This window comes from Aspergillus wentii (genome assembly GCF_001890725.1).
Source record: "Aspergillus wentii DTO 134E9 unplaced genomic scaffold ASPWEscaffold_2, whole genome shotgun sequence".
Taxonomy (NCBI): domain Eukaryota; kingdom Fungi; phylum Ascomycota; class Eurotiomycetes; order Eurotiales; family Aspergillaceae; genus Aspergillus; species Aspergillus wentii.
Window position 1 is genome coordinate 1,222,390 of NW_024467833.1, and position 23,667 is coordinate 1,246,056.

Consider the following 23,667-nt stretch of genomic DNA (forward strand, 5'->3'; position numbering starts at 1 on the left):
TCCTTCTCTTCCTCTTGGTTCGGATGACCATTGTCTCTTGTAATCCGTGTTCTGGAGATAGATACTGCTTAGGACCGTGGATTTGACATCACCCCTGCGCTGGCATGGAGAACCCCGTCATTGTCTACTGATCAGCCACTTCAATCCTCCGTGTTCATTGACCGACTTGTACGCTTTACAACATGTCTCCTGCGACTTTTTCACGAGAAGGCAGGTCCGAGAATCATCATGCCCCTCGAGATTCTCTAGAGCTCGCCTCTCTTGCGTCCTCTTCGCCCGACTCCGCAGGTAGATCTTCCCGCTCCTCGTCACCCTCCGGCATCTCCTCGTCGCGCAAGCTCTCTCTTGAGGGTCAAGACCCTCTTTCCGAGTCCCATTTCGACGCAAACCTCGAATCAGGACGATCGAGGTCAGGCCGATCATACTCCATATCCTCCGCGTTTGATTTCGGGAGAACGCTATTTCCCTTGTCGCAGACGGCAGGGGGTTACGCTCCCTTAGGTGCCCCGTCGGCGCTTGACCGACAAGGTGGAATCATTGATGGATCGTTGGAAAGGAACAAGACCCTAACATATCTGAATGGGCTGTCACTCATCATTGGTTTGATTATTGGCTCGGGGATATTCTCCTCTCCGAGCCAGGTCAATGCCAATGCGGGGTCCCCCGGTGCGTCGCTCATTGTGTGGGCCGTTGCCGGGTTGCTTGCATGGACGGGTGCTGCCAGCTATGCAGAGCTCGGAGGCGCGATCCCTCTAAATGGTGGATCTCAGGTATATCTTGCGAAAATCTTCGGGGAGTGGGCGGGCTTTCTTTTCACCTGGTGTGCCGTCCTGGTGCTGAAGCCTGGAAGCGCTGCCATCATCGCCATCATATTCGGTGAATATGTGGTTCGCGCGGTAGTGGGTGCAGATGCTGAAATGGTTAACCCGTGGATCAACAAGGGTGTTGCTTTCGCTGGGCTTTTTGTCATAGGCCTGATGAACTGCATCTCCACCAAGGTTGTCACTCGCATTGGTGACATTTTCATGTTCTTCAAGTTCATCGCTCTAATTGGAGTCACCGTCACCGGAATCGTGGTAGCCATAACAGGGCTTTCTTCGAATGGCAGTGCGAACAAGGAATGGAAAACAGGTTGGTTTGAAGGCACCAACACAGACATCTCCGGCTTTGCTGTGGCACTGTACGGGGGTCTGTGGGCGTTTGACGGTTGGGACAACGTATGTGTGATCTATATTCAGGCTACACCTTCTACTTTTGCTAACGAAGATACAAGACAAACTATGTGACGGGCGAATTCAAAAACCCGAATCGCGATCTCCCGCGTGTGATTCACACGGCCATGCCTTTGGTCATTCTCTGTTATCTACTCGCAAATGTTTCTTACTTTTTGGTTCTGCCTCACTCCACGATTGAAGCAAGCAACACGATTGCCGTCCAGTTTGGAGATAAAGTGTTTGGGTCGGTTGGCGCTCTGATACTCGCCCTGGTGGTTTCTGCGAGCTGTCTAGGCAGTCTGAATGCCACCATTTTCACCAGCGGAAGACTGGTCTACGCTGCTGGTAAAGAAGGCTATTTGCCCGAGATATTTGGAAACCTCGGAATTGGTGGCTCCTCTAACCCAGCAAGCAATCGATTGCAGCGTCGATCTTGGGCCAATAAATCTATATCTCTCTTGTTTGGGGATGAAAGCCAAATCGGATACACACCCATCAACGCCATGGCCCTGAACGGTGTGCTTATCGTGACATATGTCATCCTCGGCGAATTCAAGACCCTTGTCACTTTCTACGGTGTTGCCGGGTATACATTCTACTTCCTAACTGTGCTCGGTCTGATTGTGTTGCGGATCCGGGAACCACATCTAGAACGACCCTACCGAACCTGGATCACGACACCTATTATCTTCTGCTGCGTCAGCCTTTTCTTGCTCAGTCGCGCCATCATCGCAGAACCGTTGCAGACGCTGATCGTTGTGGCTTTCATTGTCGCTGGTGTGCCCGTTTACTTCTGGCGTATACATCAACGGGATGGCAGACTCACGTTCCCTGGCTGGAAGTTTTGGCAATTCCGCTGGTCTAGATGATTTCAGCGATGATCGCCATTCCCCCTTTTCCTTCTTATTAAACTATTATTAAAATCTTGAATGTCGCACATGAATCGATACCCATGCATATAATCCGGGTGTATGATGAAAACGGAGCTTACAGCGTTGCTTTTTTTTGTTTGCCTTTGCGTCATTGGCATATGATGATCCGGGCAATTGGTTGACGTTGTTTTCCATGAGAGGTGACATCTTCGTCTATATATGTCTTACCGGAAAGTAATATAAGATTCAGTCCAGTTCAATAATAATAATTAATCATTAATATCTGTTAAAAGTGCTTTTATATTGTGTATTCTGCGAATTATACACTCTCATTCCCCAGGCCATCCCACACATTCGCATGTACAAGAACCGCAGCAGGGTTGTGACCTTGTGAATCTGCATGGCTACTGTTCGATTCCGCAAAAAACCTCAGCCCAGCGCAAGAATCTTCTGGTGAATAAACCCGAGTCGAGATGACTGTTCGTTCGTTCACAAATACCTCCAGTACGCTCTTGTCAAAGTATGCCTGGACTCGTAGTGTTTCTTCTTTTTCTTCCCCACAATCATCAAAGGTAAAGAGAGTATGGGGGGCCACTTCAGGGCTATGGTTAATTCCCGATTCGAGAACCTGTGGTCTTTTGATTGTGAAAGTCTCCCCGGATGGATTCCACGAAAGGAGGGTACGACAGGAGAATTCTGATGGTATGCATGTTAGCTTAGGCGAGATAGTGCAGAGATGTTACCAAAAGCATGACTTACCAGGGTTATGACCAATTTCAATACCAACAAGTGCACACTGCTCATTGACGACGAATTCTGTATTCATTTCCCATCTCGGCGTCTTCAGGGGTATGGTGTTCTCGAGACGAGCGTGGTGAGATGCAGACTGTAATTGTAAGCTCGCAAGCTGAGTTTTCCGCGCCAGGGCTCGGAGTTTCCCAAGTCTTTGGTCTGGCTGCACTCCCAAGGTCCGGACAGTATAGGTGCCATGCGAATTTACTTCTGTTTCAATGGACGTGATTTTTTTCAGCTCTGAACGACGTGCCTTTTTGACATTATGCAACGTCATCAGTTTTATCGCTCTTGGAAGGGATATTAAACCACTCCAACCTTGCCGATGGCGGAGGCTATCTGGCAAATCTTCCTCAGTGATCCAGCCATAAACGATCTGCTGGGATGTAACTGGGTCCCAAAAGGAATTTGCAGCGTAGAAACAGCCATGGTCAAATATACCACCAAATGCGTATGTTGTGAGAGGTTCAAATCCACAATGTTTCCCAAGTTCAGACCGCGGCTTCACACACATCCATAATTGCGAGCGAGGCACCCTTTTTTGCGGGTTACCTATCTCTAAACATCCCTCTGCCCCCGTTATAATGAAATCCCTTGAAGCAAGTTCACTGTCGGTTAGCGTTGTCAAGGTTGAAACTTCCCAGTTAACGCCAAAGTCACCGGACCACCGAGATGGTCGAAAGTTCAGCCCAACATCGATTAAAGGCCCGATGTACTTCCATTCCTTCAGGTTTTTGGGATTGACTGTGTAAACGAAGACCGTCGGCGTCTCCGAAACGATGCCTCCAGATATGAAGCCGTAGAGGTTCGAGGATGGTATATTCGGATGGCGCTGCATCGATGGCCACGCACCGATATAAGGGTCCCTCCAGCCGGTAACATTGACACCTGGAGGTGACCCTGGCAGGATCGGGTTGCAATTCTGCCGCTGCCATGTTGTACCACCATCGTGCGAGACCGCTAAGCTAAGGGATTCGCTTCCAGCCACATACGGCAGGGTGTAATGGATCGGAAGATGCCCCACTGATGTGTATATGTACGTGAGAGCACCTGGCTCACCATTGATATTGCTTGATTGGAGGCAACCGGTAAATACGCCACAATTATCGTAATCAGCGGAAGGTGTGAGACATGGATGCGGTGATGTCTTCCAAAGAACAAGGTCGGAAGAAACAGAATGACCCCACGAGATATTGCCCCAATCATTCCCGATCGGATTCCACTGAAAGGCCAAATGATAAAGTCCGGTTGCGGGGTCATATCCAAGGCCACAGGGATCGTTTAGCCACCCATGAGGAGCTGTTAAATGAAAAGATGGTCGCCATCGCAAGGCCTCTCGAGAGACTGCTGTCTGGTGCTCGACGGGTTGAGACTCCTGGTCCCTTTCATGATTCGGAACTTGAGGAGAACTTTCGCTAATTGGAAGCACCTCCACACCCTTGCGTCTTGCGATGATGGACATGTTGGCGTGGGTTTCAGCTGACAGATCACAAGTCAGACAGCAAACGTGCACTGGGTACTCTGGGTCTGAGGCAACAAGTTTCTGAGATTGATGGCAAGGAAGACGCGCCCTCTAGTATAAGTTTATTATCAGACCGATTGTCATCACATCATCATTTGACTTCCAAAGAAGATACGCGTGGCATCAGGCGCTCGGGGAAACCAGATGGCATTGGCCACCATCTAAGATGACTCTGTCGGAGACTATCCTGAGAAGAAAGTAGCCCCGAGATAAAAAAAACCATGTCGAGTATGATTACTGCACTGTATAATTTTCCGGCAGTTGTTCGGAAGTACTGCGTAAAAGGATAAAGGACCACAACGGGAGATTGTCGGGGAAATTCTGAGACGGCAAACCGACTGAAGAACGCAAACGGAAGGCGGATCCAATTTCCTGGACAATTCCATCGGAAGAGCTAGAGGGGATATCGGATATCAAGTGTTAAAGCTATAGAATATGAAGGCGCTGCCTCTGACATCTTTGGTAAATAATAAGGCCCAATGTCGTCTCGGGAGATAAAACATCTGCAATGAGCTTAGTTATGGCATTCACACACGCCTTTTCCATCCAAGACTGTACTCACTCTTGAACTGGCACTCTCCGCGGCCATTTAGAATGCCAAAAGGGCACTCCACGAGGGTTTATGAAGTCACTGCCCAGCGATGGATGCAGTGTCACACTGTCACTGTCTGACAGTCATACTAAGCGAAAGTCTATTCTCGTCCTTCGGTGAACCAGACAACCGTCTTCTGGGGAACAATCTGGGGAATCAATTGCGCCCCTCGCCGTTCTGAATTGAGTGCACATGGCTTTTTAAAGCTCCACTACCAGAGCTACTATTCCCTTAGCTTTCCAATAATGCGTGGCAGGGATCGTGCCGAGCACAGGTGCCGTCACACTCACATCGATCGAATGGGGACTTGACGTCGTGGAGGAGGCTGCCCCCTGCTCCTTATTAATCTGACGCCGTCGACTTCGCCTCGTCGCGGTCGACAGGTCGTCGAAATTATGGCCTTGGATCTAGTCCAAGAAGATGGGTTGATCTCCAGAACCGACAAGGGCAAAACTAGGCAGATTCAGCATGTGGATGCCCCTTGTCATGGCCCAACTGTCAATGCGTTCTTGGTCCTAGCTTGCACGGTTTTTGGCGCAGCTTCGTTCCTGTTTGGCTTCGACGACAAAATCATCTCGCCCGTGGCCGCACTGAAGCCCTTTGTGAGTCGGGGTGTGGGTGGATGATGGAATCGAGTTCACTGACCAGATTGCCAGGTGGAAAAGTATCAGGGTCCCAACCCAGTCACGGGTCAATACGCATTCACCGCTCGCAACCAGAACATACTATTCTCTGTTCCCTTGGTGGGATCAGTTCTCGGGGGACTGGTGGCATCGCCCTTAAACTTTCGTCTGGGTCGGAAATGGCCTCTCATAGGAGCATATATCGTTTCTCTTAGTGGTGGGCTGCTTCAAGTTTTCGCTCCTAACCTGGCAGCGTTTGTGTGTGGGCGTTTCTTGAGTGCAATTTCTATTGGCATTTCCAATGCAACTGCGCCTTTGTATCTTTCCGAGGTAAGACAATCGACCTTCTGATACCCACATGGATGCTCATATGCAACAGGTTGTCCCCGCTTCCATGAGAGGTCGAAGTGTTTCGTTGACCAACATTCTGAATGTGACGGCTGGCGTGGTGGGCACTATTGTGGTATTTGGGACAGAAAAACTAGGGGGCCGAGAAACATATGTTATTCCGCTGGCTATACAATGTGCTTTGCCCGTTATCCTCTTTCTCCTGACACTACCACTTCCTGAAAGCCCCCAGTGGCTGATCGCCAAAGGACGAACGGAGCAAGCCCATTGCAACCTCCGCAAATTACGTGGTTTCAGCGATTCACAAGTCGAAGATGAACTCCGGCTCATGGAGCGATGTGAAAACAATAGACGCGAAGAGAATTCAGACGTCCAGTTTTGGGATATATTCCAGCGCAAGAACCTCAAACGAACTCTCACTGCTAGCTCCTTCTACTCTCTCAACCAAGTGTCCGGTATCATTCTCTCCACGACCTACACTGCCGTGTTTCTAACCGAGCTTGGGATCGGTGGCCCTTTCTCTCTGACCGTCATTGCATCCTGCTGCACCCTTGCTGGAACCATAGCGGCCCCATTCGTCATCGACCGCGTCGGACGTCGCCCCACGGCGCTCGTGGGGATGAGCGCCCTTTTCATCATCGACGCTGTAGCCGGCGGGCTAGCATTCAGCGCGGACAAAAGCTCCACTATGACGATTGCCGCCTTGTCCTTCGTCTTCAATTTCTTCTGGGCCTCTTCTTTTTTCTCCATGTCCAACCTAATACCCTCGGAGATAGCCACGCCGAAGCTCCGTAACCACACCATGGCATATACGGTTGCCTGTGCCCAAACAACCGCGGTGATTACCACCTTAGCGGTTCCCCAACTCACTTCTGCTGACGCTGCAAATCTCGGGGCAAAGACGTACCTGGTTTTTGCGGGTTGTATGGTCTGTATCCTCATATTTGTATACTTTTTTATTCCTGAAACGCGAGGCCGGACCTTTGCGGAGATTGACGAGATGTATGATGCTAAAATTCCCGTGTGGAAGTGGCGGAGATGCGAGACTTCACTCGCAGCCAAAACGGGTGAGAGTCGATTAGAACCGTCAAAGAGAGTTTGAATCATGGCCACGGCCGCAGCATGTATCTTATACTATAGACACCTGAATGGTATTTACCATGTACCTTTACATACTGTCTACTAAAAGTTTCCATTCCAAATCGTATTCACATTCCAAACGAAGGTATTATCCAACATAGATTCTATCCGTAGTCGAAGGGGTATAGGGTATAAATCTTCACGGTCGTTCCTTTAGCACAGCTGCGTTTCTTATATGCTACTGCGGCTTTCTGCTTTTTTTTTTTTTTTTTCATTTTTCCTTCATTTTTTTCTTTGGGGAATATGGACGTTGCCTATCGTCTAGCTTAGCCTGAATCACGGTCTCAACTGTTGAATGACTTTTGATAACATGGCAAGTCTTTACAGCCCGGTTTTTGAGAAACCGACTCGAGTCGATTAGAACAAAGGCATATTGACTTTAGTCGAATAATCAACGTTGCTCTCTGCAGACTCGATGCGTTCAGTGCAGGTGCCAAAGACGCGGTCCCAGAGGCGAGTCTGCTTGCCATAGTTGTGGCTCTTTCTCCAGCCTTTGCGGTGGTGGAGGTCATGGTCCTCGATAACAATCTCACAGTCGAAATACTGCAACAGCCAGCTCAGGGTTGATGGGACTGTCATGTGAGCGCGGAGGCCACTGTGCCCAAAGACCTCAGCAAAGGCAACATATTCATGGCAGATCCACCACTCATAGAATCCCATGGGCACTCCTATCAATTTAAGGCTGAAGTATGTCATCATCGGTACGCCAACCATATCAAAGAACTCTTGCTCATGGTCTGCATAGGCGGCGAGTAGGGGGTTCGGATGCTTGGTGAGATGGTGGGTGCGGTGGTACTTCCAGAGGATACCAACATCGTGCATCAGGCGGTGGTACCAGTAGAACCAGAAGTCAAGCACAATACCATAGAGACCGATTTCAAGAGGAAGCCATGCCCAGTTCATTTCCATTGGCAGCTGGCTTCTGTGGTAGGAGAAGTATGTCGACAGGACCAGACGAGATCCGGTCGTCTTGTAGAGCGAGGTCACAACCTTTGCTACGCCAACATCAGGCACACCATCCCGTTCATGCTTGTCGCCATCCAAGAAACCGAGGGTATGACCGAGGCGGCGGAGAATTTGCACTTGCCAGAGGACAGTCGCATTAAAGGCAAAGAAATAGAGATTGAAAACGGCGATCGGGCCCAGGTTGCGGCCTGTATATGACGCATAGGCTTGGTGAAAGAGGAGCGGAAGAGAGGAGTAGAAGATCACCCATAGGTTCAGTGACCACTGTGGCATGTAGGGAACCTTTTCATCTTTCGTGTGAACAGGCACTTCTTGATCAAGGGTAATGGGATGAGCGTTGAGGATCTCTAGAAGCCAGTGGTAGACGCTCCATTGGTCTCGGGACTGGTGACGCCAGGTTGACTTCATTGAATCCTTCGGATTGGGCTTGGTGTTGGTATCCATGACAGGCAGGCAATCGATAGGTATAATATCTGATCTGGATATGTTTCCATCTTGAGAGGTTCCCGCACCCTTGGTTTATATATTATTATTCTTGACATCTTAGTAAAAGTGTCGCCAGTGGACTCGGCGGTTCAGGAGGATGTGCCTGAACATGTGAAAGCCTTTCGACCCATGACAAAAAACCATCCATGAGTGGATCGTGTCTCTCAACAAAGTGTCCACACTAATAGCACTTGGAGATGGAGAAGATCCATATCGAATCCCCAACAGAAACGAACCAGAAGAATGGTATTAAATCAGCATGTGAAGGAAGCCAACCCCGCGTAGTCTACCTCGGGGTACCGGATCACCAGCAAGCCTCTCTTCTAGCGAGTTGTCTCTGGTGGATTTGATATTCATACGACTGTTCATCTGCGTCATGAATCTCAAGTGCGGGAAAGGAGAAGAGATGGTGTCGATCGCACTTGATGTACTGATAGACGTTGCTGGATGCCCGGTTAGAGAATCCCAACTCAATATCAGCGATTGGCCAATCACGCAACTTTTTCCCAATTAGGAATAGCTTCGACAGGCATATGATCTCGCTTTATCACAACTTCATACATAGCAGTGGCGTCAATAATGCCATTATTATGACTCGATGAGGGTGAGTAGTCCAGCATCGTATTTGGACAGTCGGTCTTCTCTAGCCCAGGCTGCAAGATTGATCATTTTGGATACTAATGAAAGTGGAAAGTACAACGAGAAAATTCAGTAGTTAGTTATCTTCATATGAATACTGATTCATGGCCTACACTTAGCCAGGTTGATTTATATATAGTCGCGTTTAATGTTCACTTCTTCCACTATTGGGCAGATACATGACCGTCTAGAAAGATAGAACGCCCCCCTTAAACCCAGATTTAAAGCCCTTTAGACGAGAAAGAAAAGAAGAAGGAGAAAAAAAGATCTAGCGTGATGCAGTCGCAGATCGAAGCGCCGGTATCCAAGAAGCGAAAAGATAGAACGGATGGTGGTAGAGCAAATGGGTGGTATAGTCGGTTCAAATTATTGCGGGACCCAATGTGAGTATTCGTTTTTAATGCCATGCGGTGAGGCTAGAAACGCTTTGAACCTTTCAAGGAAAGGGTGATTCCCACCCCTCAGACTGGTTAACAATAGCATGAAGTCCTCGGCTAGGTTCTGAGGGGACGAAACAGCGGATGCTGTACCACCATGCGGGGATATATTGTCAGAGGGGGCTAAAGCGTAATCACTTCCAGGTGGCGGGGGAATATTGGAAGAAACATTGATGGCGCTTGTGGCAATGTCATACAACTTCTCGGCCTAATACAATGAGTAAGGAACAGAAAAAACCCGATTGGCAAATGGAACCAACTTACCAAACCTATCCCGTGAGCTTCCATAGAGCTCAGGCGTAGTGATTGACATATAGCCAATGTTTCCTTTGCGATGGAGATGGCGTAGTTGAAACTAAGTTCATGGCGGTCGGATATTGGTCTGAGAAGACCATGTGTAGAACAGAGAACCCAGATTCGGTTTTGAAGCCATTTCTGTGTAATAAATATATCGGCACTCTGCGTCTCTCGCAGACCCATACTTAACAGCGCACTTTGGGTTTCACCCGGAACTGACTTGGCGCGTTCAAACCAGTCATAGCCCTTGAATCGCTCAGAAGGACTGATTCGGCCAAGATTTTGATGGATCGCCAACGCTTTTTCCTGTGTGAGCTTTTCGCAGTAACCATTGTTTATTGTGCATCGCCGATTCCAGCAATCGATGACATCCTCGTCGATCGCGTCGAACAACTCCATCAGACGAGCCAATCCCATCATGCCTTCGGCGTCCTTTTCGTTGTGAACAATGATCCCGGATACAAGACTGTGAGTGGCATTGTGGATGAAATCATTGACGGAGCGCAGTGTAAACCCAGGCTTGCCCCAGAATGTTATTGGATGTCGTCGTTGAAGTGCATAGGCCCTGTGAGTTTATCAGCTATATTCAAAGTGGTATGGCAAGCAGTCGTCGTGGCACACCTCTCTGTTATAGATAGTACAAGATAGGTTCGCAACCTTTGGCCTTTTTCTTCGCTGGATAAATCGTGATATAGATCGGGATTATTCAATCCGAGGGTTGCGGCGAGGTCTAAAGCCTCTCGCAAGCGAAGCCATGCAGCGTTGTGCTGATTGCTCCCGAAAAGACAGCCAAAGAGGAAAAAGCTCGTGAGCACCGCCTCAATTGTTGGATTTTCCCCGAAATCCGAACAGCTACGCATTCTGGTAGCTTCGTTCATCATAGATCTGGCTTGGTTTGCGCGAGATGATGACGTTGGTCGTTCATCAATCTCAATAGGTTGGGTGAGTGAAAATGCGCACAAGGACAAAAGCATGGAACCGAATTGAGGGTTTTTCCGGTGCTCTTGGGACAGCATTCGGATGAACAAAGATGATCGATTCAGAAGTGGTAATGTTGGATGTAACCGGTCGAAATATACCTCAATCCACGGAATCATATTCGCCTCGATGATCGAAGGTGGCCATACGGACCTCGTATTCCCCCCTTCTGATTGCAAAGCCCCCATGTTTTGCAGAGGCATACTTGGGGGCTCTACGGGATGCGATTCTAACCCAGGAGCATCTGCCTCTGACTGAATGATAGACGGAAGGGAAGTTTTTAGGTAGATGTTGGTTCCTGGGAAATCAAACATGGGGACCTGGGCTTCCAGATTGTCTGGAAGCCAGTATTCGACATCATTCCGGTCGTTCCAGCTGACGGCACTGTTGCTGTGAGAATCTATCGATGAAACATCGGCGCCCCATCCGGGCCCTACAGGCGCCGCAGAGGTAGACGGTGGTGGTGCAAGTCCAGTTCCATCAACAGGCACAGGGACTTCGCCCTGGACAGGCCAGTGTGCGTTCTCTGGCATCGGGATTGTCTCATTTTGACCCATCTCCTGAGACGGAGCTCCTCCTTGGTATGGAAAGGCGGCATCTTGGATAGGATTCGAGCTGGCTTGGTCCTGGGGGCTTTTCCTTAACAAGCGGGTTTGCTGCTGTCGGATTTGTGATACACGACTTTGAAGATCATGGTTAGGTCAGACGATCGGCGACGGAATTGCGTTTGACATCGCAAAACAAAATCAAACAAGATCAAACTCACTGTCCAGTCGGGCCGCGTTTCTTCTGGGGCTGGAAAAACGTGCAATCAAAGCCCATCGAAACACAAGCTCTGCATGGTTGCGACAGACTGCACTGTATGAAGCTTAGAATGTTAGCAGGGCTTTCCCGCCACAGAAGCAATGAAGAATTGCAAAAGAAAGGATGGTTAGAAATTAATTGCCTTTATTTTTCGAAACTTGCACTGGTCACAGGCCCGTTTCGCGATAGAGCCGGACGTTTTACTCCGGGCGTGCGTGCGGATGGCACCGGTCGGCGGCACAGCATCATCAACAGTCGAGCTTGGGTTCATGATGGCATATTCTTGGGCGAGGGGAATGGGCCTGGTGGGATCTCATCCCACTGAAGAATCCACCTTTCAGCCAGCAAAGACAAACGAAACAAAAAAGAAGGGGCCGAGAAGAAGCGGCCGGCCGTCTGGAACACAATAATGTTCCTGCATCTGAAGCCCCCGACGGGATGTTGGAGGAGGATTGGATGCTGGACCTCGTCTTGTTGGAAATCTGGAGGAGGGAAAAAAAGTCCCGCTAATCCGCAACCGCTCAGGCCCCGCGCTTTTAAGTTATGTTTGTGACTGTTGATCTTCATCTTCACTTTTTTATTTTGTTTTTTATTTTTGCTTTGTCTCGTGGCGTTGAAAGTCTTATTATTTCTTATACTTAGTGTTCAAATGGTTTGATGCTTTTATCGAAATCAGATCCATCTCGAGTCTCTCTTCCAAGTCAGCCATCTGATGACACTACGGAGCACTCCATCGTCACAGTCCTAAAAGGCAGCAAAGACTCTTCGAACCAACTGGATTTTGTCTCATCAGACTTGACTAAAAAAACTAACCATGGATGTCATCCTCCTATTCTTTGTCCCTAGCTAATGAGGTTGCCATAGTTTGATCCCATCTGTAAGTCAAGTTGCTCTCTCCGCACTCAATCCGCACTTCCCGTCGTCTCCACATGGAATCCCCAGCTAACATTCTAGCTCTAATAGTCGTAGTGAACTATCTCCAAAACTCCAACTCCCCATCACGTAACTAATAACTGCTGTTTTGGCAATTGCGCTCAGGCATCTGACAAATATCGACAATCTCGCAGAACATGGTCGAGATAATGATCGGAGAGTTTTCCGACTTGGCCTTTCCGAGATAACAATGCTCAATACCATGATAGATAGGCAGTTGTGGTGGCTGCAGCTAATGATTTAAAGTCTGATTGCTCCGCATCTTGGTTTCATCAACATAGAAATTCATCAAGACACATACATCCCTCATCAATACAAAATGGGTAACACTCAGACATGGGAACAGACCGTATCACAAAAGCGGCTTTTGAGAGATCAGGCTTTGAACCCGTACCTCATTGATGATATAAACCAACGCCCTCCCCGAGTCCAGGATGTCGAAAACCGTTCTCGACTGGACCACGATCCAATCGTCCAAGAAATAACAGATGTTGACAGCATCACGATCCTCCTTGACCACCTGAGACAGGGCAAATTCACTGCTGAGCAGGTCGCACTAGCCTATATCAGAAGGTACGACTATAGATTTAAAAAGATCACTAAGGATCCTCTAACATTTCTCTAGAGCTGTCATAGCCCATCAAATCGTGAGTCATGCTTGAATAACTGAATCACATTGAAGTTCAGTCCTACTGATGACGACGATTTCCAGACCAATTGCATCACAGAAGTTGTTTTCAAAGATGCACTCCACCAGGCCAGAGACCTAGATCGTGAGTTCAAGGAGACCGGAAACCTCAAAGGACCTCTGCACGGTATCCCCATTACCGTGAAGGATCAATTCAATATCAAAGGGGTAGATACGACATTGGGCTATGTGGGCCGTTCATTTTCCCCGGCGACAGAAGATGCAGTTTTGGTCCAGATACTGAAGAGCATGGGTGCTATTGTGATTGCGAAGACAAATCTGCCACAAAGCATCATGGTTTGTACACCCCCACTCCTGGCTCCAAAAGTGTGCTATGAGCTGATGAGCGTTTAAAGTGGGCCGAGACCGAAAATCCTCTTTGGGGCCTGACAGTGAACCCGAGAAACCCTAAATTTACCCCAGGCGGCTCTACGGGTGGTGAAGGAGCTCTGTTGGCATTGCATGGCTCTATATTCGGTCTGGGAACAGACATTGGGGGGAGCAGTAGAATTCCTCAGGCAGTGATGGGATTGTATGGGTTCAAACCAAGCGTATGTATTCATCCTTGCAGCCACGGTTTATGACCAAAAGAGGCATTGGGTTTGACTCTGGATTAGAGTAGTAGACTACCATACCAAGGAGTCCCTGTGTCGACTGAAGGGCAAGAACACGTTCCCTCCGCCGTTGGGCCAATGGCTCGCGATCTGTCGTCCATTTATTATGTGAGTCGCTTGATTGCGAATAGCAAGCCCTGGGATTTGGATCCGAAATGCCCGCCTCTTCCTTGGAACGACAATGCCTTCGAGGAAATACAGACACGTCCAATGGTGATCGGGTTAGTTCTCGACGACGGAGTTGTGAAAGTCCACCCTCCCATTGAAAGGACGTTAATGGAACTCACCAAGAAATTGAAAGCAAATGGCCATGAGATTGTCCTCTGGGATACTTCGGACTATTTACAATACATTCAACTCATGGATACCTATTACGCTGCTGACGGTTGCGAGGATATCCGTCGCGATGTCAGTGTGGCCGGAGAGCCCTATATTCCTCATGTCGAGAGCCTGATCAACAAGAGTAAAGCCATATCCGTTTACGAATATTGGCAGCTCAACAAGCGTAAAGTGGCCCTCCAGAAACAGTATCTCGATAAATGGAACGCCGTGCGTTCTTCTTCTGGGGAACCTGTCGATGTTATTCTGAGTCCTACACTGCCACATACTGGTGTTCCTCATCGGACACTGCGGTGGGTTGGGTACACTAAGATTTGGAATATACTCGACTATCCTGCATTGACTTTTCCCGTTGGCAAGGTGCAGGCAGATAAGGATGCCTTGCCATCTGAGCCTTATCACCCGAGGAATGATCGGGATGCGTGGAATTGGAATGTTTACGATTTGAAGGAAATGAAAGACCATCCGGTTAACCTGCAGATTGTTGGGAAGAAACTTGAAGAGGAAAAGGTATTAGGAGCTGCAGCTGCTATTGAGAAGATTTGGAGGGCTGAAAATTAGTAGTGGTAGAATTGCTTACTATACTTTATAATGATGAATATAATTATTTTTGCTTGATATCTGAATAGCATCTAGATGTAACATGTTTTCCCATGCGGTAAGCAAATACTTTAGAGATGGTTTTCCAAGTGCAAGCCGCAGATTCAATCAACGCTGGAAAGGCTTCATGTACCCCCCACCTTCCCCTCTTTATCTATCATATCATCCTGGACTTCCCCTCGGCACGATCCACGATGGAGCTCGCATTACCCCTCATATCAAATGAAATCAACCAAAAATGGGGGTAGCGACAAGAGTGGGCTTCCAACGTCTTATCCCAGCTTTTCCTGTCGTAAAACGGGTGGTTTTTCTGGTTCATCCGCTCCCATATAAGGCAGCAAACCCAGGATAATTAGCTCATCGGCCATATTCAATTATTTCAATCTAAAAAAAAAAAAAAAAAAAAAACAGTCACTAAATACAGAATCAGAATGGGCAAAAAAAGGGTGCTTGTTAGCTATGGCGTTGACATTGACGCCGTATCAGGCTGGCTGGGCTCATACGGCGGGGAAGACAGCATCAATGATATCAGTCGCGGTAAGGGAAAGAACATGACTAGAGGACTAGTTTTTTCCTTTTTTGACAATCTGCCAGGTCTTTTTGCCGGTCACATCGGCACTATGCGTGTGTTGAAACTGTTCCACAAACACAATATCAAAGCAACCTGGTTCATCCCGGGCCATTCCCTCGAGACCTTCCCCCAGGAATGTGCAGCTGTCAGGGACGCAGGACATGAGATTGGGTTACACGGGTATAGCCATGAGAACCCTTCGGATATGACCATCGAGCAGCAAAGGGATATCCTAGACAAGACATACCGCATGCTGACCGAGTTCTGCGGGAAGCCGCCGCGGGGCACCGTGGCACCGTGGTGGGAGACGAGCCGAGAGATGACGGATCTGCTTCTCTCTTATGGTGTGGAATATGACCATTCGATGTCCCATCATGATTGTCAGATGTATTGGTTGCGCACGGGTGATTCATGGACAAAAATCGACTACAGTCAAAAGGCGGAAACTTGGATGAAGCCTTTAGTAAAAGGGCAAGAGACGGGCTTGGTGGAAATTCCCGGGAACTGGTATATCGATGACTTACCACCAATGATGTTTATCAAGAACTCGCCGAATAGTCATGGCTGGGTAAACCCAAGAGATGTTGAAGATATTTGGAAAGTCGGTGCTCCCCTCCCTCGTGGCCAAGGAATAAGCAGTTCTAACCATCATTGCGATATATGTAGGACCATTTTGACTACTTCTACCGCGAGTATGACGAGTTCATCTTCCCGATGACCATACATCCTGATGTTTCAGGCCGTCCGCATGTCATTCTCATGCATGAGAGGTGAGTGTAACCTGCTTGCTAGTCAATTTCTTTCGTTGGTCCATATTGAAATATCCTGATAATCCTTATGCAGAATCATCGAGCACATCAACAAACACGAGGGAGTAGAATGGGTCACTATGGAGCAAATGTGCGATGAATTCAAGAGCAAAAACAAGCCACCCGAGGGAGCCAAGATGCCAGTTACCCTGGTCCGGAAACTAAATGAAGAGATTATATGATACCTCACAATATGGTCGCCGGACTGTAGTTAGTGGTACGCCTCGAAGTTATCCAAACGAAAGCAAAGTTGAACAGTGGCAAGTTTATAAAAAAAATCTTGATAATTAATTGATCACGAACATACGATACACATGCCATGAATTCATAAGTAGGCCAAATTGAAAATTCAAGGCCTCAGTATATCCCCAACCTTTATAAACGCCGGTAAACACCATGAGAATATGCCATATAGTAGGGTTTTGTTTTGCTTTCAAGCCTTTGGGGCCTCAAAAAGCTGGGGCTTCATGTTGACCTTGCAAAGCTTGGCGACACAACCACTCAATTGAAGTAGTGATTGTACACCATCCAGGATGCGCATGTGTGTGAAACCAATCTCCTTAATAAACTCAAGCTTGGAGTGTTCCGACAGCGTGGGGACCGCCTTCGTGACTCGAAACATGGTACTGATAATATCGTGAGAGGAATAGCCAAGGGTCCTAGAGAATATAATTAGAGCACTTTTAACATGACTGAGAAAGAACCAATGTTTAACATACCACAGCTCATTCAGCGTCTCCAAAGCTGCGTCAATTTTTCCTTCCCAACAGGCCTTGATCATAGCCTGGACCTTAATGGGATGGGGACTATCGACAACACGGAAGACATTATCTCCACTGACAAAACCGAATCCAGACCATGTACTTTGCAGGTTGTTAATCGCTTGACGCATATCTCCCTCCGCACTGAACACTAAGGCCGCAATTCCGTCCTCGGAGTGTTCCACCTTTTCGGCCTCGCATACTTGTGAGAGTCGCTTCACAACTTGGGCGTCTGTCAATCTGGCATAGCGAAGGATAGCACATCGAGACTGGATAGGTTCAATGATCTTGTTCGACTGGTTACAGGCGAAGGCAAATCGAGTTGTCGAAGAATAGATTTCCATCGTTCGTCGCAAGGCTTGTTGTGCGCCGGCAGTCATACTATAATATATAAGCTGGGTGAAAATGCAACCGATCCCATCACCACATACCTGTCTGCTTCATCCAGGATGACAAGCTTGTGCCGCCCTGGGGGAAGGGTGACTTTTTTCTGAGCAAAGCCTTTTATCCGGTTCCGCACAACATCGATACCTGAAACCCCCATCAGCCTTTGTTCCTCGTGCCAAAACACTGAGGGATGGTATACCTCGCTCATCACTAGCATTCAGTTCCAGAACAGCTTCCTTATACGCATCTCCCAGCAACTGTCTCGCCAGACACAAGACCGAGGTTGTCTTTCCAATACCAGGCATACCCGAGATGATAACATGCGGCATGTTTCCATCTTTGGCGATAATCTTCAACCGTTCGATTGTCTCGGTATTGCCGACAATATCATCGAGGAAGACTGGCCGGTACTTTTCGACCCTATAATATCACTCGTTTTAGCCATGAGTTCATATGCGGACTGTTCACAGACGGCCTACCAGGGCAATTCGTAGTCCTGAGGGGCACCAACAGTAACAGCCTTCAGGCCATTGCGAGCGGCACTTTTGGAGGATTCTGCTTGCACCATCGTGTTGATACTATCGATGTGATGCTTGAAAAGGTGGTAATCGGCAAAAACCGTCGTGTTCGGGGAGACGCGAAAGTCCGACGCGTCGAGAATTCAACTCGATCCGCGCGAACGGCCCGTGCATTGATTTACTTTGAAGCTCTCCAGTCGACGCTTGTGCCTTCCCTGGTCCTGGTCGTTTATGACATGAGATTGTGGAGCACAGCGTAGATTTACTATGGGTGATATACACCTAGCTTTGCTTCTTCACTTATACTACTGTTAGTTCTGGCAAATACTACTTACAGACTAAGTGCAAGAAAAGGTACCACAAGACAAAGAAGAGGAACCGAAGAATCATGTAGAAAATAAAGATAGAATATTATTACCTACATACTACAGAGTAGACTGAATCATAAAATTCCTTATTGTCAGCTCCTTACAAAAAAGGAAAAGGAAAAAGAAAAAGAAAAAGAAAAAGAAAAGAGCAAGGGCGGCAGTTTAGCTCACTTCATAAAATCGCCTCCAAGTGATCTCCGGGTCAATTCCGCATTGTTTGTTCATCTTTACATCCACCCACCATTCCCAGCGTTCTTCTTTCACCAATGCATCTATTGTTATGGCTCAATACCTAGCTACAGTTTATGTTATAAGAGTCGAAACTCTGCAACTTCTTTCTTCATTTTATCCTTACTGACCATCGTTTTTTGTTTTTTTCTGCAAAAACCGTTGGAGAAACGGAGTACAATTTGCTTGACGCTATCTCCGATCGCCACTGCGAACGATTTCATCAAACACCTACAAGCTACAAGCTACAATACAAAATCCCCAAAGGAGAATCTTTTACTCAATCACGTTTGGCTCTATTTGGAAATCGACGAATACCAAGTCCACAATGGGAACGACCTCCGTCCGCCGCAATCTCTTCCACCATAATCTCAGCAGAAATTCAGTATCAACCGCCCCTCATAATGCCCACATGCAAAGTGGAGGCCATGGCCCATCAGGTCTCCAATCTCAGATAATTCAATCCGGATCATTTGAAGCAACGACGTCGTCACTGAGTAATGGGCCGATCGATAATGGCGAAATCGTGGTGAAGGATAAAAATGGCAGCTACAAGTTGGATATCCCGATGCTTCCACCGGTTGCTGGGAGTGAGGATGGGGATGAGATGGAAGGAGTAGACGGGAATAGTGGAGGGTCTGGTACTACAGGTGCCGACTCTGCCGGCGAAACAGAGGTCAGCGGACGAGAGAAAGAGAGTACGTTGCAGAGAATGCTGGGTAGAATTTCGCTAACTTTTCTCCAAGAGATTGAGGCAAGCCTGGTGGAAATGATGCGAAATCGAAACAGGCAAGTTAGCAGTGAACCAGCCGGTAAGTCCCCTACTATACCTTGGTTCTTTATTCCTATGTAGGCGCGCTTCGGTTGACTGATTTTAGATTTAGAAGTCCTTAATTTTATCCAGCAAAGTCTTCAAAGCAAGGTAGCAACATTGGATGAAGACAATTGGATGTACGAAGCGGAGATTGATCCACAGGTCTAATGCAAGCTTAATGAAGAGACTGCCTGATAGTCCTTTTCATTATTCGGGCGTTCTATAATACAGGAACCACCTTCACCCCGTCTAATCAAGCTCCATGTTCGCTGGCGCCGCTTCGACCTTCTTCGACGAACCTCTACCCTGCGGCGCCCTCCTTCCACCCTCTTGGCCTCCCCCAAACAGCATACTACCCATCATATCCAGCAATGGGTTCCCCTGTCTTGGGGCCTGGATAGCAAAATAATGCTCACCAATTTGTGTCAACACGTCGTCCCAGATTCCCACCGCCTGTATTTGTGACGCATAGTGCGTTGTCAACTGTCGGAAAAGATCCGCGCTCCCACGTTGGATGGCCAGGAGCAACATGCTAATGAAGTTCACCAAAGGCAGCGCCGGGAAGACGCGCATGTCGGCGCTGGCGCTGCTAACATCCTGTACACCGAGAGAAGGATTCGAGGAAGAAAGCCGGGAGGTAAATATCAAGAAGGCTTTGTTGGCACTGCGGAGGTTTCCAGTCAGAATGTATGGGAAGACTGCGCGCGATGCATAAATTGCCGCTGTATGCGGTTCGTCATTTGTGTACCACTCGTACTCGAGCTTAGCGAGTGTTTCAGCAGACTCAGATGTTCCGAGGATGAGGTGTTTCTCAGCATCATATGGCTCGTTATCTGGGTATTTTGGTCAGAAACACTTATCTATGGTCGTATCATCAGTGCAAACCAACGAACCTTCAGCATACACTGATCCAGCCGCATGATGTAACTCCGGGTCTCCTCTTTCTAGAGGACCGAATCGTCCACTCCAGGTGATCATCTCCTGGATGAACCTTTTTCTTGTAGGCTCCTCGGGTGGGAACTCACGCAGCAGTTCCATCAGGCGCTCTGCCGAAACATTATTGTTAGCAAGTTTTGTCATAAATAAATAATACGCATGACGGGTCTTGGTATCCCCTGATTTTCTGAATAGAGCAACCGTATACAGATATGGAATGGTGATGCTCTGACTCAGGGGAGACAGGTAAGGGTTGAAACTCACTCTTCCGTGCCCGCCCCTCCGCATCGCCGTCTCCTCCAGCAATCTCCCATTCCGCCTTGTTGTAGACCTCAACCACCAGCATAATAGCCAAATCACCACCACTAGCAGAAGCACCCTGCTGAGAGCCTGCTCTCAAGAGCTCGGCAGCACCACCGGCCAATAAATCCGCAGCTGCCTCATAGTTGGACTGTTTGATATATCGCACAGCAATGACACGCAGTTGCTGGTGAGCTTCGTAATAGGCACCGGAGGCGATCCTATAAGGACAGAATACCATTAGCTTTCTATTCGTCTTGCCATAACTCGAAAGTAGTATCACCCATGCGCAGGATTGACAACCTACTTTTCTCTTTGCCGGGCAACAGTCTTCTCGATCCGTGAAGTCATCCTGTATTTGTTTAACGTGGGGGGCTGGTAAGAAAGAAAGTTAAATATCACAACTGCAAATCAAAAGCAATATGGACTCAAAATACACTAAATGTGTGGTGGGCAAGAGAGGTGTTGCTGTAATTTGGTGACAGTCAAGGTGGGTGGGTTGGTGATGATGATGGAATTACCTGGAGCGGATGACTTTCTTGGTGGGGACACAACAGCAGCTCCGGCTCTTCTTCTAGAACTCACGACTCCTGGCTGTACTACTACTTCTCCACAACTCATAAACTGTCATCGCTGTCGCTGTCGCGTTTCGTCGTGATTTTTAGTCAATTCAAAAAAGAAAAAAAAGGATTGGCTGTCAATCCAATTTTGTATAATCTATCTTATGTCCAGTTGGGATAGGTGACAAACGCGTACGACGGTCTTGCTTGAAATACATCGAAGCTATTGTTTAAGCACCTGGCTTGATGTGCATCATTTGGACGGCCATCGGAAGTGTTAGCTATTAATCGTCATTTTTACCATCCAAGAAACGAAAGAGAGTCAATGGATAGGTGCGCTTTTGAGATTCAGCCGGCTCATCGGTTTGGGGGTTCCAATACAGCCATTCGACGTCCAAAGGTAAGTTTGACATTTATTGATGTAGATGATTGTGATTACGGTATATTATATTATTATTATTATAAAGGGAACTAATTTAATCATCAGGAAATTGCTTGCTTTTCATACGATGACAATCATCAATTTCATCTCGGGGAGTCATCCCTGCGGTACTACTATCAACCACGTCTTCCTGCAGATCTAAATCGTGGCTTCGATACTTTTCAGAAGCTTGATGACACTGGAGATGAGCATCTCGATGCTCTGTTAGAAACAATCATAGCTCTGGAGAAAGACACAGGGAAGAAATGTGAAGCAGATATCATCACTTGGAGGGGCATGGTGACCAAAGTGAGAAAACCCCCATCTGATAATTGTCTAACCAATCTAGCTAATCGAGCATACACATCAAGATCCTGACAGCCCCATTTGATAATATGAATGGGTATGTATGCCTGACGGTCAAGTTAGTTCTTCTCATTGATTTATTCGCATAGGTTTGAGATGAATGCGACATGTTTTCAGGTGAGAAACCACTCGAATCCGCAATAACTCTGGTCGATTCTTTTTGAGCTGATTTTTATGTCTACAGGGAACCATGTTAGTATACTCGAGTCACCTTTGACAAAAGAAGTCCTAGAGCTAATATGTTATAGATTCATTGAAGAAAACAACGCCTATAAGAACGAGCAAAAGAAAATACAACGCAATCAGAGGATGCCACCGGGAATGGCTTCTCAAGATCTAATGGCATACTGGGGTACTACATATCCTAATCCGGTCTTTTGAAATGAAAATAATATTGACGATCCCAGGTTACAAATTCGAAACTTTGTCTGTGCTTCCACACAGCTGGGATCAGACGCCTCGCCACGAGATTGAAGGCCGCGAGGAGGAAATAGTCAATAATAACGCACAATATTGCTCCGTTGTCCGCACTGGAATAGGTGGTGTTCGGCTAGTCATCGGTGGGGAGGTTGATGCTGGTAAGTCAAATCAAATCAAGTTAATGCCTATATTCCATTTTTGAGACAATGCTACGAGTTCCTGCTGATAATGGTTTCTAGTTTGGGACTGCAAACCTGACCGAAAAGAGGATCCTATTAACTGGGTAGAGCTGAAGACCTCTGCTGAGATCAGGAACGATCGTGATATGATGAAATACGAGCGGAAGCTCTTGAAATTCTGGGCTCAATCGTTCCTGTTAGGTGTTCCCAAGATCATCGTTGGGTTCCGTGACCAACAAGGCACTTTACGCCATCTCGAAGAGCTCGAGACCTCTAGCATACCAGGAAAGGTTCAAAAAGTTGGAAAAAGAACCTGGGATGGAAACATCTGCATCAATTTTGCCGCATCATTTCTCGAGTGTATGATAACCCAAGAAGAACTTTTGAGAATTCCAGGCTGATTAAACCTTTTTTAGGGCTGAAAACTGTCATTCGTGAAGGTGGGACGTGGAGGATCCGCAAAATTGAAAAATCGCCTGTTATTGAAGTTTTCAAAGTGGAGGAGAGTGGACATGGTGATATACTCTCTCAAGACTTTTCAACCTGGCGGTTGGCAACGTGAGTTACCTACTACTTGCTCGTGTCCAATACATGAAATTCCGTGCCTCAGTCCTCCAATTTACATCACTGAGCTCGGATCTATCGGGCCCAAGGCTCATTTGCACCAGATCAATGATATTCTCAAAGGCATAGATTGGTGTTTTCATCGCCTATCTATTTCTATTTCGCCTTTGGTATCACTGCATCTGGTTGTCGAGGGAGGGAATGCAAATACAGATGATCCGGTTGCGCTTTGAAGGTCACAGCCATAATGGTGATTCTGAAAGGCAGCTTGCGAATAACATTGCCTTGTTGAAAAGCTCAGTAAAATCCTTCGAACATGAAACCAGTCATTGCACAAGACATACCAAATCATCCTGACATACTGTTGTGCGTCTCCTTTTCAGTTCAGCTATGAATGCGCTGGCTTTCTGTCTTCTATTTGGACGATGCTACTCGACCTCAAGTCTTGTGTAGTTTTGCAACGAAAGTATTCTCATCGTTCGCTAGTATGTATATAAGTCGGTCAGGGATTTCGTTTAGTGGTCCTAACACATGTGTCTATAGCTTCACTTTTATCAAGAAGAGTATAATGCTTTAATTTA

General features: G+C 47.4%; 12 protein-coding genes across 12 annotated transcripts; 7 read left to right on the forward strand and 5 right to left on the reverse strand.

The window, feature by feature from the left end:
* Nucleotides 1-78: 78 nt before the first annotated feature.
* On the forward strand, nt 79-2,454 carry ASPWEDRAFT_326806 (putative amino acid transporter). The gene is made up of 2 exons (XM_040833704.1): nt 79-1,217; nt 1,274-2,454. Exons 1-2 carry the CDS (start codon nt 183-185, stop codon nt 2,081-2,083), a joined length of 1,845 nt encoding a protein of 614 aa, XP_040692197.1. The 5' UTR covers nt 79-182; the 3' UTR covers nt 2,084-2,454.
* ASPWEDRAFT_103635 (glycoside hydrolase family 32 protein) lies at nt 2,406-4,340 on the reverse strand (the record flags this gene model as incomplete). Its single annotated transcript, XM_040827583.1, has 2 exons — nt 2,406-2,782; nt 2,846-4,340. The coding sequence occupies 2 exons, from the start codon at nt 4,338-4,340 to the stop codon at nt 2,406-2,408; spliced, it is 1,872 nt and encodes a 623-aa protein (XP_040692198.1).
* A 724-nt stretch (nt 4,341-5,064) lies between these two features.
* ASPWEDRAFT_36172 (uncharacterized protein) lies at nt 5,065-7,184 on the forward strand. Its single transcript, XM_040834388.1, has 3 exons — nt 5,065-5,594; nt 5,649-5,945; nt 5,995-7,184. Exons 1-3 carry the CDS (start codon nt 5,388-5,390, stop codon nt 7,063-7,065), a joined length of 1,575 nt encoding a protein of 524 aa, XP_040692199.1. The 5' UTR covers nt 5,065-5,387; the 3' UTR covers nt 7,066-7,184.
* A 118-nt stretch (nt 7,185-7,302) lies between these two features.
* On the reverse strand, nt 7,303-8,975 carry ASPWEDRAFT_36173 (sterol desaturase family protein). Its single transcript, XM_040834389.1, has one exon. It carries the CDS (start codon nt 8,511-8,513, stop codon nt 7,461-7,463), a length of 1,053 nt encoding a protein of 350 aa, XP_040692200.1. The 5' UTR covers nt 8,514-8,975; the 3' UTR covers nt 7,303-7,460.
* Nucleotides 8,976-9,182: 207 nt separating this feature from the next.
* Nucleotides 9,183-12,181, reverse strand: ASPWEDRAFT_65537 (CeGAL family transcription factor). The gene is made up of 5 exons (XM_040838798.1): nt 11,853-12,181; nt 11,673-11,764; nt 10,550-11,587; nt 9,896-10,493; nt 9,183-9,839 (listed from the first exon to the last, which is right to left on the reverse strand). The coding sequence occupies exons 1-5, from the start codon at nt 11,979-11,981 to the stop codon at nt 9,561-9,563; spliced, it is 2,136 nt and encodes a 711-aa protein (XP_040692201.1). The 5' UTR covers nt 11,982-12,181; the 3' UTR covers nt 9,183-9,560.
* Nucleotides 12,182-12,962: 781 nt separating this feature from the next.
* ASPWEDRAFT_48740 (uncharacterized protein) lies at nt 12,963-14,845 on the forward strand (the record flags this gene model as incomplete). Its single annotated transcript, XM_040837153.1, has 5 exons — nt 12,963-13,216; nt 13,269-13,290; nt 13,356-13,628; nt 13,688-13,882; nt 13,949-14,845. 5 exons carry the CDS (start codon nt 12,963-12,965, stop codon nt 14,843-14,845), a joined length of 1,641 nt encoding a protein of 546 aa, XP_040692202.1.
* A 470-nt stretch (nt 14,846-15,315) lies between these two features.
* ASPWEDRAFT_48741 (polysaccharide deacetylase family protein) lies at nt 15,316-16,446 on the forward strand (the record flags this gene model as incomplete). The annotated part of the gene is made up of 4 exons (XM_040837154.1): nt 15,316-15,421; nt 15,479-16,056; nt 16,122-16,225; nt 16,299-16,446. The coding sequence occupies 4 exons, from the start codon at nt 15,316-15,318 to the stop codon at nt 16,444-16,446; spliced, it is 936 nt and encodes a 311-aa protein (XP_040692203.1).
* On the reverse strand, nt 16,385-18,087 carry ASPWEDRAFT_36176 (replication factor C subunit 4). Its single transcript, XM_040834390.1, has 5 exons — nt 17,892-18,087; nt 17,612-17,832; nt 17,457-17,556; nt 16,984-17,406; nt 16,385-16,923 (listed from the first exon to the last, which is right to left on the reverse strand). The coding sequence occupies exons 1-5, from the start codon at nt 17,978-17,980 to the stop codon at nt 16,698-16,700; spliced, it is 1,059 nt and encodes a 352-aa protein (XP_040692204.1). The 5' UTR covers nt 17,981-18,087; the 3' UTR covers nt 16,385-16,697.
* On the forward strand, nt 17,948-18,337 carry ASPWEDRAFT_36177 (uncharacterized protein). Its single transcript, XM_040834391.1, has one exon. The coding sequence runs from the start codon at nt 18,002-18,004 to the stop codon at nt 18,188-18,190; it is 189 nt and encodes a 62-aa protein (XP_040692205.1). The 5' UTR covers nt 17,948-18,001; the 3' UTR covers nt 18,191-18,337.
* Nucleotides 18,338-18,854: 517 nt separating this feature from the next.
* On the forward strand, nt 18,855-19,508 carry ASPWEDRAFT_24457 (uncharacterized protein; the record flags this gene model as incomplete). The annotated part of the gene is made up of 3 exons (XM_040832615.1): nt 18,855-19,224; nt 19,273-19,338; nt 19,405-19,508. The coding sequence occupies 3 exons, from the start codon at nt 18,855-18,857 to the stop codon at nt 19,506-19,508; spliced, it is 540 nt and encodes a 179-aa protein (XP_040692206.1).
* An 81-nt stretch (nt 19,509-19,589) lies between these two features.
* Nucleotides 19,590-20,927, reverse strand: ASPWEDRAFT_168433 (protein GET4; the record flags this gene model as incomplete). Its single annotated transcript, XM_040830301.1, has 4 exons — nt 19,590-20,173; nt 20,234-20,386; nt 20,541-20,797; nt 20,884-20,927. The coding sequence occupies 4 exons, from the start codon at nt 20,925-20,927 to the stop codon at nt 19,590-19,592; spliced, it is 1,038 nt and encodes a 345-aa protein (XP_040692207.1).
* Nucleotides 20,928-21,461: 534 nt separating this feature from the next.
* On the forward strand, nt 21,462-23,084 carry ASPWEDRAFT_106393 (DXO/RAI1 family decapping nuclease; the record flags this gene model as incomplete). Its single annotated transcript, XM_040827803.1, has 8 exons — nt 21,462-21,536; nt 21,624-21,866; nt 21,929-21,960; nt 22,013-22,040; nt 22,200-22,275; nt 22,331-22,501; nt 22,583-22,882; nt 22,939-23,084. The coding sequence occupies 8 exons, from the start codon at nt 21,462-21,464 to the stop codon at nt 23,082-23,084; spliced, it is 1,071 nt and encodes a 356-aa protein (XP_040692208.1).
* Between the last annotated feature and the right edge of the window lie 583 nt (nt 23,085-23,667).